Genomic DNA, 17,516 nt, shown 5'->3' on the forward strand with positions numbered 1-17,516 from the left:
GCGGCGGGGGTAGGCGGGAGGGGGGGCGGTGTCGGCCGCTTCCCTTCCTGCTGCCGGCGCCGGCGCGGCGGGGCCGGGACAACGCGGGCCCGGTCGCCTCCTCCCTTCCCTCTCTTCTCCTCCCCATGGCCGGCAACTTCTGGCAGAGCTCGCACTAGTGGGTGCCGTGGGGCGAGGCGGGGATGGGGCGGTGTGTGTGTGTGTGTGTATGGAGGGGGATGTGTGTGGAAGCTGCGAGGCCACCGCCACGCTTTGTCCGTCGGTTTCCCGGTGGGGCCGGGTCCGGGGGACGCGGGGCACTGCGGTGTGGGGAGGCCCGGCCGGGGTGAGGGGAGCGGCGCGGGGCTGCGGCCTGCTCGGGGCCTGCTGGGTGCGGAGCCTTGGAGAGAGCCGGGATGGAGGGCGAGAGCAGCCGGAGCCGGAACGACTTCAACTCCGTGCTGGTGGCTGTATTTTGATTAAGGGTCCCTTCCTACAGGACAGCACCACGACCCCCACCCACCCTCCCTCCCCCCTATGATCTTGGCAAAGAGGTGGTGAAATTTGTTTTCCCCCTTCCTTCAGTTTACAATGGATTTTGGATAAACAAGATCTGTTGAAGGAGCGCCAGAAAGACTTGAAATTTCTGACTGAAGAGGAATATTGGAAGCTACAGATATTTTTTACTAATGGTAAAGCTGTTTGTTTGTTTTCCTGTGCAATATCTAAAAGCAAGTTTGAATTAAGTAGGCAAATGTTTTCGTTATGGTGTTACTTAAGCTTTCACAACATTTTCACAACTTTTTTAACAGAGAACTGAGGTGTTAGCAGCATCTTAGGAAAAAATTCTTTACGGAGAGGGTGATCAGGCATTGGAGTGGGCTGCCCAGGGAGGTGGTGGATTCTCCGTGCCTGGAGGTTTTTTAGAAGAGACTGATGTGGCACTCAGTGCCATGGTCTGGGAACCACGGGGGTAGTGGGTTGGACTTTATCTCAGAGGTCCTTTCCAACCCGCATGATTCTGTGATTCTGTGATCATCGTTCATCAGCTGCATTACATGAGAACTTACAGGCAAATTAGCTGCCCACATAATGTTTTAAGCTTTGATGGGACAAAACATAGTAAATTTTTTTTATTTTCAGGGGTTTCTTACAAAAACATGAGGTGAAGCAAGCAGAAACTGCTAAGTTAGGGGGTGAAAGGTTCAGTGTCAAACATTAATACTCAAACTAGGCTTTTGGTGGGTTCTTAGGCCATGGAAAGTATTTTAGGTGATCTGTTATCCTACTAAACAGCAGATGTTGAGAAAATTGTTATTTGTTTTTAGTTATGTTATTTGAAACCTGCACTGCAGCCTGTGTCTTGCCATGTGATTGATTCCCTAGCACTAGGTGGCCCTCAAATTGTCTTCAAGTTTCTGAGAGCTGTTGGCAGGCAGCTTGTTCTCTCAGAGAGTTTGGGACTTGTCAGTGAAGTTACCCAAGACCTACTTCATCCTGCAAAGCACTTGACCCTATGAATGGCCTCGCTGGAGCTTATCACATTATGCAGGCACTTAAACTCTTTTCTTTGCAATTGTTTGGCATTTTCATAAAATCTCCTTAAGCAAAAGGATACTGTTAAGTAGTAATTTGTTTGCACACAGCTCTTTAAATATTTTTTCACAGCTGTCCTCTACAGAATACTTATTTTTTCAGCTATCAGGCCAAAAGCACTTGAAACAGAGGAGTTAAAGGACTTTCCCAAGGCCACTGGTAGATCTTATGTCTGTGCTGGAATTATATTTGTAAAAGATACTTATCCCAGATTTTCTCTTAGCTTAGCTACTTTTATAATTTTTATGATTTGCAAATGGGATTGCTGTGGATACTTTTGTCTTATTGCTTATATGGCACCAGGAAATCAAGGGAGCAGTAATTTACCTATTTGATGAATTCCTGAAATTCCTTGATGTTGAAACAAAGTGTCATAGCTTCGGAATGCAAAAAGAGAAAACAGGCTACTGATACTTCTAAAACCGTATTTCTATGCTGATTTTCGCTAGTATTAATTTGGATTGTGAAATATGCTTTTTAAAATGTTTCACTTCAGTGTTTTTCTTGAGTAAACAAAGATTTACGAAGTAGACAAAGTGGTTTTAGTTTGTGGTTCTCGGGCTCCTTTTCCCTGACACTTCCTGCTTACCCTGGGGGTACAGTGGCAGCTGGAAAATGGTTCTGCCAGCATTTCCCTTGTGTGCTTAAGAACACAGCTTACCCTGGAGGACAGAGTGTTGCTGGACTTTCATCCCTTCTGTGGCAGAGAGGCATCTTCATGGGGGAGGCAGTCAGGGGCTGTTCTGTACTGGTAGGAGCTCAGGCAGAGCTTGCAGTGCTCCAGCCCTTTAATATGTGTTGTATCATCAGCTGCTTCTGAACAGGGACCCTGCTTTGGGTTTATAGAGCCTTTTCCTCTTCACTCCCACCTCTTGCTTTACGTGGGTAGGGATATGAGCCTCAGCCATGGCTTATCGTGTTCAGCATCTGTCTGCCCAGGAGATGGTTGTTCCCTAAAGTAACCAAAATGTTACCCGGAGAGGCAGTTTTCTGCTCCCTTCCATTGGAAAACAAGTGCAGCAGACTGGCTGTATGGCCACACACAGCTACTCAGAATGTTAATACTGTAGAGAAGTGAAACTGTCATCTTAGCTAAAATAGTTTGAGAAAGGAAATTGGTGTTGATTTCTCTTTTTCGATCACCAAGTGTTAATGGAGTTTTTGGTTGAAAAGTGCATTAAGTGATTTCCCTTTCTGTATTAAGGCAGAAGCTGTAATGTTTCTGCTACAGGCTACTCAAGACATTCAGATTTAAAACAATCTTTATTTAGAAGGAGCCAATGAAACCACTTATTTTATAAACATAAATAATCCAGTAGTTTCTTTAAAAATATTTTAAAAACTGATCAAAACTCTTGGACTTTTTCCCAGCATATACAAGCTTCCATTTCATTAAGTCTCTCTAGGCTCTTGTCCATTTTTTTCCCTAAACCACACTTCTCTGACAGCAGATGGCCTAACTGTTCCTGAAAATCCCATGGGAGTGAGAAACATATTTGAAGAATTCTGTTTAGCTTAATATTTGAATTTTTCTGATGCCCTAGTAGGAAGACAGCTTTGTAGCCCCATGGTCAAATGAAGGGGAAAAATCCTTTCAAACCTCCCAAGACATGCTGATAAATATTTTAATATTTGTACTGACAGTACATACTAAGCTTAACCTCTTTTCTGGCAGTATTGCTTGTCCTACCTACCATCACTGTCAATTTGGCATTCTTATTTTTAGGAAGAGAGTGATATGACACCATCTCAATGTTGCTTTGAGTAATCATAGTGGATGAAAAATTAGTGACTTTTTTCTGCGGGAAAAAAATAAGTTGCCAATCATCAGCACCGTTCAGGGTGGTTTTCTTCTTTTCTCCTATGTTCAGCCCTTCTCTGCCCAACAGCATCCTTGATATTTGTGTGTTTTAAAATGCTGTGGTGTTCATTAAAAGTGGGAGTAGGGTATATTTTGAATACTCCCGAGGGATACAGGATAAAAGCATGGGGGAAAAAATCTGGACTTTTGTGCTTAAGTAGAGACTAAGAATTTAGTTATTGCTGGTAATGGAATTCTTTGTTTTTCCCATCAGTGGTCACTGTCTTGACCTTACCTTACATATCTTAAATATATATTTAGGTGCATTTTAAATTATTGGTTTGGACATTTGTGGTGAGGGAGGGGAAAAAAGAACAGAGTCTTAATACAGCCAAGCCTTACCCAGAATTGTGGCCATGAAGAAGTATGTGAAAAATACCAAGTAACAATGTTCTGTTCCACTCTGCCATTCTCTATATCTGACCCCTGCTCCTAATCCCAGCTCGATGCATCTGATTTGCTTGGCACCTTTCCTTTGCCTGCGAGGCCAAACAAGAGCTACCTGCACAGATGACACCAGGGTTGTTCCGTGGCCAATTGGCAGAGGACCTCTGTGATGGAGCAGCTGACTACATCCTCTGGTCTCCCACCCCCTCTCCCTAGACTAAATATGTCATATTTTTAACACCTGCTGCCTCTTCCAAATTTAATGACCATGTTTGCGTTGGCAGCCTTAGCTGTTCAGGGAAAAAAAAAAACCCAAACATCCATTTTGCATGGCACAGAAAAGCCATAGACTTACATTTTAAGTATTGGAGCTTGGTTTGTTCTAAAATGGAATACCCAAGCTATACCCTTCCAAGATTTGTGTTGTCACCTTCTTAAGGGTCCTACTCACTTTGTACACAGAGAAGTCAAGTTATCTTTCCCTCTCTAGGATGCCCTCAAGCTTCACAGTGCAGTGCTGCCTCTTCACCTGCAGGTCTGTAGGTTTACAGCAACATTTTGTGTCTCCAGAAGGATGTGTCTGAACTAGGGGACAAGGCTGTGCTGCTGCTCCTTGGAATCTCCAGCAGTAGTCTTTATTTTAGATCCTTTGCTATTTGGTGTCAAATTGTTGTAAAGATTCAACTCAAGCTTTTGTTCATTTTTTTTTTTTTTTAAGTTATCCAGGCTTTAGGTGAACACCTTAAATTAAGACAACAAGTTATTGCCACTGCTACAGTCTACTTCAAGAGATTCTATGCCAGGTAGGACTGTTTACTATGATGGTACGAGAGTAAAACATTTGCTAGGCACATTTTGGTAGCCCTTTTAAAATTCAGTTCTGTATTAAAAACAGTGCCACTTTTGTTTTCTGGATGGTGTAAAGCTTTTATGCTAATGAAGTTAACTTAAGCTTTGCTTTTTTTCAAAAGGAAGTGTGGTGCTCTTAATAGATTAATCGTTCTACATGTATGAAACAACATATTACAATTTTGTTATAACATTTCAGATATTCCCTAAAAAGTATAGATCCAGTATTAATGGCTCCTACGTGTGTGTTTTTGGCATCCAAAGTAGAGGTATGAAGTATTACAATTTTTTAATGTAAAATTATGTGATGTATGAGAGTGAGAAAACGTTTAGGACTTCTAAAATTTTTGTTGTTCTTCATGCTTTGGGGGTTCAAACCTTCTCTTTTTTGGTATGCAATTCTGTAACAATTTAAGAAAAGGAGATGGAGAAGGCCTTCAAACATGTTATTTAGTATTTGGTCTTTCACAATTTCATCTGAATTACTAACCCTGAAGTGCCTCTGAAAATTGGAGAGTATTTTAAATGGCTGTTGCACTGTGGCACAGCATTTACATAAACCATATCTTAAATTGTGCAGTGTCACCTTTCTAGTGTCTTTCCTTTTTATGTTTACTCAAACCTTAAAACATAATGTGAAAATTTTTTCCTAATTATCCTTTTCCCTTTCATATAGTGAGGGATCCTCAGAGTTCACCACACTTTCATTATTTGAATTAAAAGTATATTGTAGCTTGTATGGTGTCTTTGAGAACTAGGTATGATGGTGAGAAAGCTCCATGCCTTTACCATGAGAAGTCCACCTTAAACGTGGCCAAGAGTTGGGTGCTGCTCTTAGTCCTCTGTAATGAAAGAAGTTTTTCAGCTGTTTTGAGAAGTGTCACAAATTGGCCAATTTGTGATATTTCAGCATTCATGAATTTTGCAGGAGGAACTCAAATACCTAGTGGATGGTAGAAGCAGTCCTACTAAATCACTTTTCACATGTGATACTGTTGTCTGTACAAATACTGTGACACATTCCAGTGTTTGGCAGAGATAAAGGAAAGGAAAAAGATGTAGAACACTGTCAATAGTATTTTTTTAACAGCCTGTTAATTAAGCCTTTAAGAAAGTGCAGACATGGAGCATGCATATACCAATTCACCTTATATAATATAAAAATTAAAAAAAAAGTTAGTGCAGCCTGTTGTGCCTTCTGCAACTTCAGAGGATAGCTGTAGTGGTAGTGATCCTGCTATGCACCTTCCTGAAAGAACATTTTATATAGAAATTTTCCAGCTTGCTGACTGTCTCAGCAGAGAAGCTAAGGCTTCATGGAAACATAATGAAAAAAGGTAGTTAATGACAGATTTTTAAAGGCAGTTTTCTCTCCAAGCAGGGTAAGGAAAAACAACATAAGTTCTTGAAGCTCTCTTTTCTATTTTATATGTAGAGGGTTAGGCAACTAAGCTTTTGTGGCTTTAGCACCTTTCAGAAATACTGTCCCTTATAACTCAAACAGCAAAACAACTAGTAAATAAAGACTCTTTACCTAAGATCCTTTAATTTCTCTGTTCACCTTAAGAAAAAAAAAAGGAAAGAAAAAGGGGTGGGGAAAAAATAGAAATACTACATAAAGAAGCTCAGTTTAGTAAGAAGCCATTATTTTAATTTGGTAACAGTGTGAGTGTATGGTATTTCAGGTGGTTCATCTCATTTACCATTCTTTTTCTTCAGGAATTTGGTGTTGTTTCAAATACAAGATTGATTTCTGCTGCTACTTCTGTATGTAAGTATTAGTGATTTTCATTGTACTGTAGTGTGATACCTCTGTAGGGAGATCATATGTTTTCTTTGCGTTTTGGGTTTGTTTGCTTGTTTTTACAAGATAGCCTTTTATCAAATCATGGGGGCATAAAAAGCAATAAACTATTGAGGCTTATAAACAGTATTGAGCAGCAAAATAATTTCTGAACTATGCTAGATAGAATTGGAAACCTACCTGCTACAGCACAGACAAACAAAGCCCTGTGTTCCAAGGAAGTACATGCTTTCAAAATTTTTGGTAGGCTCCATACCTCCTATTTTTTAATCCTTTTTTCCCATCATAAAATTAATCTGTGTATGTAGTATTTAATTCTGAAAATACACTTTGTGACCTACATATGGTTCACAAATAAATGCAGTAAAATTACACTACAGTTACTTCTGTCTTTCACACCCATCGTGTACTTTTCAGTTCCTGTACCTTGTATCTCAGCCATCAAGGTCTTAAAGTGATGGCTTCCTTAACTGAGTGCTATAATTTGACCCAGAAGGTCCAGCTGCTCTCAATGGGCAATTTCTGGCTGTTCTCTTCAGAATGTAGGTCAGCACTTTCAAAATCCCTCTTAACTGTTGAGGGGGCAGCTGACTGGCTGCATCTGTAGCCTCCACATGCAGTGAGTCCATGGGGCTTGGCTGTGTGAGGGTTCCACCACCAGGAACTGAAATGCCTCTTCAGTGCCAGCCTGACCAAGGCCAGTACTGAATCCAGCAATAAGTTGCTATTTTGGCAGCAGTAGCATCTCAAAGCACAGATTGTGGGGCAGTTTAGATGTATCAGTGAAAAAGTTAGATGGATACTGATAAATACGCAGTAGTTGATTTTACCTGGACTTCTGCTCTTGAGCTGTGGTATTTCTGAAAATCCCAAGTCTCAGAATTCCACAGAAGATTCCCCTCACAGTTCTTCCTTCAGACCTAGAATCCCTGCCTGCCCTACTAAGTTCTCTGCATTTCATGGAAGAAGGGATAAAAACAACAGGCTTTTTCCTTGTGTTTCTGTTTCTTTTACTCTACCCAGTCTTCCTTTACCAGTGTTGCTTCAGAAGCACACAGCAATTTGGTTTTTAAGGTCTCTGCACAAAAGGAGAAAAAATATGAGGTAAAGAGACAGGTAAAGGAAGCTAACAAAAGGGACAGTGGTCAACTGAAAAGGTTTGTTTGCTTTTAACTAGGTAGAAACATGAAGTTAGTAACACCTGCTTCCTTTGTAAGGAGGATAATCTCAGATCAGTTTCTGGCAACCTCTTCAAAAGCTTTTTGTTCTGTGGCCAGAGCTCTTTAACAGGACAGTTCCATATGGTTATGTCTGTGACTTGCTTTGTGGGAAAATGTTTTGTTTTTCCATCTTCCTGCTCTAAGTTTTGTTTGATTGTCTGTTTTACTATGTATCTCTAGACTGTATGCTTATTGATAAAACTATTTTATTAATTATTCTCTATCTTCAAATAATTAAAATTTCCAAACAGTAGCATAGTCTTACTGTCTTACAGCACATTATCTAGCAAAGCTTACCATAGGTATAAATGTTGAAATCTTTTGTCTAGAAGACTATCACTATCTTTTCATCAGTTATTCAATAATTTACTAACTGCCATTTAATATAAGGAATACTGTACACTTCCAGGATTTAAAATAGTACATGTTTTCCCTTGAGTACAGGGAACTGAGACTCAAAGCAGATTTTAAAATGTTTCACTTGTACAAATCTCAAATCCACATCTTCAAGTGTGCTTAAGTTTTTCTTTGCTCATCATACTATTACCAGATCACTCTGGTTTTACCACTCCAGGTGCTTCTTAATACCTGTTTGTACCTATTCTTGTAAAATGCTTAAGGATAATTAGGCATCTAAATCATAAGCTAGAAAACTGAGTTTATATTCAAACATTCTCTTGAAGTTGAGAGTATCTTTAATCACATCACATGTCTAAGTAGGTGCATTTACATGGGAAACTCAAGGAGAAAAACACCTTTGAAAGGTGTCCAGTGCTTAGAACTTTACTCTGCAGAGTAGTGAATTCTTACTTTGAATTTGAGTCTGGTTTGTGCATATCCAAAATCTTTACACTGTGGACATACAAGATCTCTTGTCTGAGCTCCCTTTTCCCCACCCCTTTTCTTGCTTTTCTGTAACTTCAGTATGTGGTTTCCATTCTTCAATATTGAAAGCTCAAGCCTATCTAAAAAAATCACAGGTGAAAATTCCACTTGAATTTAGTCATGGAACTGAGATCATGAAGAGGTCGCTGGATTTGTAGTGGCATCAGTACGTAGATAACTCTGTGAATGATAACTTGTGGGAAGTTAGGTGCCCCTAAGCTAGTTAGTAGTTAACCAGAAGATCTGATGGTGTCCAAAGCAGCAGACCAGGTATTGGACTGAGTACCTGGGAAAATTTGGGTTTCAGGTGTGTGTCTCTTCCCTTTTCAGGACCTTAAATCTTGCCACTTAACTTTTCTCTTTCAAATACAATTTTGTGCTGCAAGCAGCTGTACTGCTGAATGGATTTGAAGAGCTATGCAGATTAATTAATAGAAAAGGAAAAAAGTACAGTATTAATTACATTGTTTTAACATACTAATTTCTCTTCACTCCAGTGAAAACTAGGTTTTCGTATGCCTTTCCAAAGGAGTTTCCTTATAGGATGAATCATGTAAGTATGCTATTTGAAATGTAACTTAATTGAATAAATTAAATGACAAATAATAGGAAAAAACATCTTTTAAATTCTAAGAAATATTTTCATGCTTATGTCAATAATTAATTTTGGAAAGATTATCAGGAAAGTTACTTGAAAAAGTAATTAGTCTTCTGTAACCTTCTTTCCTTAAATTGTTGAAATGCTGTAAAGAGAAGTGAAGTGACTGTGTGACTGAAAATGCAGTCTTTGTGTAGAATGATGATTGTTTTTTTAATGTTCTTGTTTACAAATACATTGCTTCAGGGAAGGTAAATTGCCTTTGCACCTGGGATGCTTCCAAGCTTGCACACAGGAACAGTTGGCTTAGAGAAAGCAGTTTTATTTTTGTCTTTAAAATAATGATGGCTTTTGAAAAATATTTTACAATTAATATTTAACATTTAGATTTACTGATGGTTTCAAGACATTCTCAATCACAGTGTTGAGTATATTTTCTTGAAACCATCTTTGACTTGTGGTGTAGCATTTTGAAAGTTAAACAGATCTAATTATTTTTAGATGAAATACTGCTTTTTTTATTTGTTTGCTTTACACCCAGTCTAGAAAGCCAAGTGTTATGTCTAAAACCTGGCAATATAGCTGTACTGGTATTTTACAGATAAAGGCAAATGGAAATATATTTTGGAGTATTGCTTTCCTACAGTTCAAGCAGTCCCGTCTTTTCCTTGATATTATTAATACATCACTATCTCTTTGGAAAATGAGAGCTGATAGAATTGCTACAATTGGACAGAATATTTCATATGAAATTAAATCTGAAAACACATTAAATGGCCATTTGCTATGTTAGTGGTCTGTTGAAGAGGCTTTGATTCTATAAAGGACTTCTCTATTGCTCTGAAGTGTTAATAAACTGGGAGCAATTTGCTGCTGCCAGGATTTGAAGCAAATCAAACATGTGCTGCCAATGAACTGATCTTTCATTATAAACTTGATCTGTAACATTTAAATCCATTGCTACTGTGGCTGAAGTTAAGTTGTAATAGTGGTAAGGCAATGGCTTATAATGATTTAATTTCTGTTTGGTTTTGTAGTTTTAGATGAAATGTATGTAGGACTGTTGGAAATATGTGTAGAGCATTTCTGTGCATTCATGTTAAACTGGATGCCAGTTAATTCTTTCTGCTGTCTGAAACATGCTGCTGTTTAACCATGATTTTCCTTCCTTGCAGATACTAGAATGTGAATTCTATCTCTTAGAATTAATGGTAGGTGGATTTTCTTGGTGGTTTGCTTTTATGCTTTTTTTTTTTTTTTAACTGTTCTCAGAATTTACTTTTTACTGATGAAGACAATTTCGAATTTTGTGCCATGAAACATGCATTATGCTGTCTTTTTTTTTTTTTTTTTTTTTCCACACTCCATTTTCAGAATCATGTCCATGCAGGTCTAACATTTACATTTTCACCAGAATGCCATAATTACTGTGCTGCTGTCTAGGCTGAGTGAGGGCTTTCTCACCTCCTTGCATTGAAGGTGGACTTATCAACTGAAGGAATGCAGGCTACTGAATGGTGAGGCAGGATGAGTTTGTATGACTCCACATCCTAGTGGCTAGAGCACTGTTGAGAACCATAAAGTATGATTCTGTTTCCACAAATAATTTTGTTTTTAAAAGAAAGATAACCATATGTAAGTCCTGATGGAGAGACTAGGATGTCCTTAGAATTACATTCTTTTTATGCCATCTCTTATGCCATCATCTTGTCTGGAAGGATCTGGAGCTAGACAACGGTCCAGCTTCAGCTGAAGGTGTGGGGAATATCCCACTCAGGCTGGTCTATAACCTGACAATTAGGGTAATCCTCTAGGAATTGAGGTATGGGTTTGAATCCTGTGAGGAAGAAACTGAATTTAGTGCCTCCTGTTTACTGGAATGGTGCTGAATATGTTCTGCTCAAGTGCAGAGAACAGGAGAGAGAAATCAGGGAGAAGCCTTGTGAGTCAGGCAGCAAAGGAGAAGGGATATATTTGGGGAGCAGGGCACAGAGGAGGTCAGGTCAAAGTTTTCAACCCCTTTTTAGATACCCTGCTTAGATTTAGTCCTTGGTACTCCTGCTATACATAACAGTAACCCTTGAGTTTTGTGTGTGCAGGCGTTTTTACCACAGTTAACTGCATTTACAAGAATTTACATTGTGGGGATTAACTTATTTTTCCAGTACACTATGCAATATATGGTATGTATATAATAACTGTGTCTCACTTTAGTGCTTAGCACATCTAACTTAATGTGGCTTCTCACTATAGTCTCCATACAGTTACCTGTCCTCACTGAGTGGGTTATTCCTTCTTGTTTACAGCAACCTGGGCCTGAAAAGAGGAGATTTGAGAGCAGTGGGTTTTTTTTCTTTTCTTCTCAACCCAGTGTCAATTATTTCGGCTTGTTTTCCGTGTATGGTAATTAGTGACAGACTGCTTTCTGGCAGTATTTTGTATTTCCAAGAGGGAATTACGGGTTTGTAAGCAAATGAGGTTTCAGTGTGCTGCAGATGTGGCTTTCTATGTCTCTTAGGGGAAGGACAGTGACAGACTGGCAACCATGCCATGTAATGGTATTCTAGAGAGAGCATTGCCCTCATTAGTGCAGGGTTAGGTGTCAGAATGCTGCTTAAAAAAAGCCCAAATGGTAACTGACTTGTAAACTAAATGTTTTTAATAAAAAGTGACAACACATTCTGCATTGTAACCTAACTTTACTCCTGTTGACATTTTTCCTAGGACTGCTGTTTGATAGTATATCATCCTTATAGACCTTTGCTCCAATACGTGCAAGATATGGGCCAAGAAGACATGCTGCTACCTCTTGCATGGTAATGAAGACAGAAAGCAAGAATTTAACAGTTATGCTTTAAAGTTGGTCAAGCAAAAGCATGCTCAGTCATATTGGAATGGAAAGGGTGCCCTAGTTAACCTGTGCAGGTGTATGGTCCCTGATTTAGCTTATTCTGTCCTTAACCCTGTAATGATTTGACTTTGCAGTGATCTAATTTTTATTTTTAGACTAGCTGTAATAACATGGGTTTTTACACTACTGAATGGTGGCTGAGAGGAGAGGTAAAGTTTTTCTGTTAATGTCAGCTTTATGTTGTATTTTGTGATTGGAGGGAGAAGCAATGTATAGGAATTTTTAGCTGTGTTAGCAGAGCTCTTTTAACTGTTTCTCAAATACAGAAAGGCAATAAAAATACCACCTCTGTGCTTGCCCTCACTTGTGAAATAGGGATAATTAATTAGTGGTATGTGTCAACACCCTCTGCAGAATGACATTTACAATGCTACAGTACAGTGCTTCCAAATAAACTTCTGCTGTGAGTACAAGGAAAAAGAAGAAAGGCTTCAAAAAAATTTTTGCATGGGAAGAGATCTCCTCCCTGGCTGTTTTGCCCTGAAGCCTCATTGTTTCTGCTGTCTGGAGAACTGGCAAAGTATTTATAAACTGACAGCAATTTTTGAAGTCAGAAAGTCTAAAGATGAATCGGATGATACTCACAAGTTCTTTTTTGCACAGGAGGATAGTGAATGACACATATAGAACTGATCTCTGTCTACTGTACCCTCCTTTCATGATAGCTCTAGGTGAGTAACACAAGTAATGTCACTTGTCATGTTTAAATGAATGTATTCTGTGCACTGTCACAGCAACAAGCATGCCTTTGAGTGCCCTCATAAGATGTTTCTATTTGCCTTTCACAAAGTACTGACAGTTGCCTTGCAACTTCAGAAGTCTTGAAGAAAAATATGATAATCCTGAATTTGCTGAAATGCATAGTGCTTACAAAAACCAGGATGTTTCTAAGTGTGTCAAGAGTAGAGCTTTGTTCACTATCCATGTTACCTGCTCTTTGCAGCTTGCCTACACGTGGCCTGTGTTGTCCAGCAGAAGGATGCGAGGCAATGGTTTGCTGAGCTGTCTGTTGACATGGAAAAGGTACAGTGTTTTTTTTCCTCCTGCCATCTATTATGGACTGGCCAGAAATGGTTGTAAAAATACTGTCTTACATGTCTGCAGTATTGATTTGAACTTGAGTCAGAGATCATATGTTAGGTAGTGTTGAAATAAGGTAGATTTTTCAGAGAGGGAGACTGTATCAACTCATTTGATTATAGAATCATAGAATTGTTGGAAAAAACCTTTAAGATAATTTGAGTCCAACCATTACCTCGCACTCTGAAAGTCAAAACAGAACCATTGCATAACAACAGAGTGTTGCTGGTGTTGCCATTTTCCAGATGGAAATATAGAACCAATATCCTGTGCATTTTTTTGCCAGAAAAAAATAATTCCCAATGTTTTGCATCATTCAAGATTGCCATCATGAGTTTGACTTTTAAATTCTAGTGCATGTGATTTTCTGGTTTGCCTTTCAGCATCATGCCTACATAGTGTCCTCATTTTCTCCCTATAAATATACATGGTATAGGAGAGCATAAAGCATTCCTGGGACTTCCTTGGATGATCAGGACCATGTTAAACAGGGAGACTCCAAGATCATGCAGTTGAGATCCCTGCTACTGCTAATCATCACCTTCATGAATTTATTAGGTTCCAAGTTTCAGTTGTTCTCATACATGTTCTTCATCTCTAGAGTGCTCTTCATCTTCACTAGTTTCTTTTTCTTTACTTTTTTGGGGTTTACTTCTTTAACCTTTTTTTAGGTCCTGCCAGTAATCCAAGGTATTACTCCTTGTCACACTGTTTCACTCTGCTCATGTTTTTCAGTCTATCTTTTTGTAATTGAGGTGCCCAGAATTGAATAGTGTATTCTGGGTGAGACCTACCCTTGTCCTCTGTGCCTTCCATTTTGCCCTTTTTCCTAGTGCTGATATCCTGGCATTTTATTTGCATTGCAGGATTCATTTTGAGATTTAAACAGAGTGGATGCTCTCCTGCCTCAAGAGTTGTGTGAATTATTCTGTTATGCATGTAAAAGCAGAATGATAAATTGGCAACAGAGGAGAAACAACCTATATTTGACAGATAAGGTTACTATAAGCTTGATACGGAACATGACTGAATGTTTAGATGTCAGGTTCTCCTATCAGTGACACAATTTAACCTTGATTTTTTACAGTAATACCACATACCTCTTAGCAAACTATGACTTATGTTTCAAGAATAAACATTGGTCAAGCACTTAATCAAAGTCCACGTATTAGAAAAAGAAATCTACCTTATTAATACAGTGAATGGTGAAACAAATTACATAACAAACATTATCCTATCCTAACCAAACCATAATATAATAACAACATATTTATATAATAAGAAGAACAAGAACGATGTAATAATAAGTCTCTAGACACGTCTTGGTTCTTTATTTCTTGGAGGGAAGGAATACAGACCAATGTTTTGTGATTTGAGTCTTTTTTTTTTTCCCTCTACACTGTGCTGCTGGTGTGTATGGAACATTCAGAATCCTCAGTTACTGTATTTTTAATCCATGGTCATGTAGCTGGTATCGTGCTGGCAGGGGTTTGTACTTTCCCAGCACCATGGGTATAAGGTAAAAAAAAACTACTCATCTTACAGAGAAGTGGTTTATACAGTTGAATGGGAGGGAAAGTGTTCTGTTCAGGATTCCATTGACAATTAAATGAAAAACAAATTAAAGATATGATTGATTGCCAGACCAGATTAAATATGAGACAGCTCTGTTTATGAAATGAAAATCGTGCTGCTTAATTTCAGTTCAGGGTGTGTTTAATTAATAACACACTTAAACTGACTGTGACAAAAATAAAATCACGATTTCACCTGACCTAAGTATCTCTTTTCTTTCTAATCAGATTTTAGAAATAATCAGGGTTATTCTGAAGCTCTATGAGCAGTGGAAGAATTTTGATGAGAGGAAGGAGATGGCTACTATTCTTAGTAAAATGCCTAAACCAAAACCACCTCCAAACAGGTACTGTACTTAAATACACTTTTTGTATGGAAAAACTGAGCTACTAACTTAACAATGAATAAGTGTTTGAGATACAGCATATTTTTTCAGTACAGACCTTTCTATTATAAACGGGCAGTCTGATAGTCCAGGAGCCAGTCAGAAGGAGAACATTCATTGTTTTATAAATAGCAGGAATATGATTAAAATGTGATCCATACAGCTTAGCAAACATAAGGAACCCCAGTGTGAGGTTCCATGGCTGTGCCAGGGTGGAACTGGGTCTGCTTGATCTTGGATTTAATTACTATGATTAAATATCACTGTTGGGAATCTGCACATACAAATTCCTGTGCACACACTTATGTAATGTGAACTTTTAAATGTTGACTTCAGAAGTAGATTCAACATGTCAGCACATGGGGATATATTGAAATTATTATTTAAATAAATACACTGAAGTTATTTATACAGGCTGAAAAAATGACATTTGAATTTTTATAAAACTGAGCAGAATATCTTAACCTATTTGTGTAAGTATTGAAGTTTCCTTCAAAAGGTCTTGACTGCTTTCAGAATACTGTATTTTTAATTAAAACAAAATAAGATAAAATATATGATGCTTCCTTTTTAAGACACATTTTGTTTTGTTTTGTCTTTTTATTCCAAACAGTGAAGGAGAACAGGGTCCAAATGGTAGCCAGAACTCTAGTTATAGCCAATCTTAAGACATTCCAAAGAATTTCTTTGTTGACCACTTTGACTCAAGACAGCCTGGGATCTTTCCTGTGTTCATGAAGTGGAAAGAAGGTTTTAAGAACATCTTTGACAAAGAACTTGAAGAATAAATAGCTTGTTTGTATCAAGCATTTGGAAAGCTTTTTCTTTTAAAACTGCATCATTTTCTCTGACGCTGGAGCAAATGTACTAAGATTTTTTCAGTGTAAGGAATCAAACATTAAGCCAAGCTACAAAAGATTAACACTGTCCACTCAAAACAAATAGTTCATTATTGGTTTTGTATGCTTTGAGAAAACTGTAACTTGCCATTGAAGTGAATTATTTTTAAAGCAACAGTAACCTGAAGCCCAAGTGTAACTGTATTAATGACCTATGTTGTCTTCATTTTGTTTGTGACTGAAGGAAGATAGTGCACTGTATATTAAATCTGTTATTTTGAGTTCTGTTGATTTTTAAAAATAAATCTGGATTCTACAACAAGTAACACAGCAGTCCTTCAGAAATGAAGCCTAGAAGAGCCTGCAGAGAATATTGTTACAGTTTTAATGGAAGCTGCAGGAGAGAAATTCAGTTCCTCCATTGGCTTAGAAAAATGCTGTTTTACTCAGTAGATGTACTTGGATGTTTTTGCCATGAAGCACAGTAGCCCAGCTTACCAGAGAAGTGCAATATGTATAGTGATTCTGCAGTTTTCTTAAAACATTTCAAGTGTTAGGAATTAAAAACACCCAACATACCATGATTTTTTTTCCAAGTAAATGTACTGAATAGTACAATCGTAATATTTCAGAATCAAGAACTGATCTGGATATGATTGCTATTTTTTATAGTGGATTTTTCTTGTGTACAAAAGATAGACACTGTTAGTCTGCCTTCACTGTTAGTGTGAATTTGTGTGGTTCATTAGAGAATTTATTTAAGAGGATCAAGCTTTTGGTGAGCTTCATACTGGCTAATTTTAATTGTGATGTTAGGAGCAACTCTTTAAAATAACTGAAATGGGATTCCTTGGTTAACTATATTCTGGAGAAAATGAGATTCCTTCAAACAGAAGGCCATATCCTGTGTTCCTTACTCAGGCAGATATCCCACTGAAATCAGGAACTGGCCTAAATCAAGCTTCTTGATTTTTAGATTACTTTGTTTCTAGTTAAATTCTATACAGCTTCATTTTGAATCATAATGACAACTTGCCCAAATATAAGCACGGAATGATAAAATAAAGTACAGTAACGTTGTTTGGGGTTTTTTTTTGTTTGATTTGGTTTTTTTCCCCCCTGAAGAAACACATTTCACTACTCTGAAATATTGGAGGGAAATTCTTGAAAACCCTTGCTCTATGATGTGTCTTGTTTCAAAAAACTGGCCCCTTAAAAATCCTCTGTTTTTGCAAATACCTGTCTTTGTAATTGGCTGGTCCTTGAGTCAAATATAACTGAAGGGTGTATGTAGCCCATTAGGCTACTAGCATTTATTTCTGTAAAGCATTAGATAAAAAAACCCAAATCACTGTGGTGAGAGAGAAAACACATTCATTTTGGTCTTTGCTACTTCTGTTGACATTTCATGGACACCTTTTATGGACACTTGATTGATAAAGTGGAATTTGGCTCTTTGCCTTTGTTTTTTGAAGTCTAAAATGTGCTATTTGTAATGTGGACTTGGGGAGTAGAAATAAACCAATGCAACTTGACCACTGTGTGGA

The 17,516-nt window shown here is 38.1% G+C and overlaps 1 protein-coding gene across 2 annotated transcripts; it reads left to right on the forward strand.

Annotated features, from left to right (window-relative positions):
• On the forward strand, positions 1-17,504 carry CCNC (cyclin C). 2 transcript variants are annotated; one of them, XM_071741272.1, is made up of 12 exons: positions 1-157; positions 565-671; positions 4,542-4,626; positions 4,872-4,941; positions 6,392-6,443; positions 9,079-9,134; positions 10,355-10,390; positions 11,904-11,995; positions 12,694-12,761; positions 13,034-13,113; positions 14,973-15,091; positions 15,744-17,504. In XM_071741272.1, exons 1-12 carry the CDS (start codon positions 126-128, stop codon positions 15,796-15,798), a joined length of 852 nt encoding a protein of 283 aa, XP_071597373.1. In that variant the 5' UTR covers positions 1-125; the 3' UTR covers positions 15,799-17,504. The 2 variants fall into 2 exon arrangements, with proteins under 2 accessions (XP_071597373.1, XP_071597374.1); XM_071741273.1 differs by lacking the exon at positions 4,542-4,626 and having other exon boundaries at positions 43-157.
• Positions 17,505-17,516: the final 12 nt, after the last annotated feature.

Source organism: Heliangelus exortis, chromosome 3 (assembly GCF_036169615.1).
Source record: "Heliangelus exortis chromosome 3, bHelExo1.hap1, whole genome shotgun sequence".
Classification (NCBI taxonomy): domain Eukaryota; kingdom Metazoa; phylum Chordata; class Aves; order Apodiformes; family Trochilidae; genus Heliangelus; species Heliangelus exortis.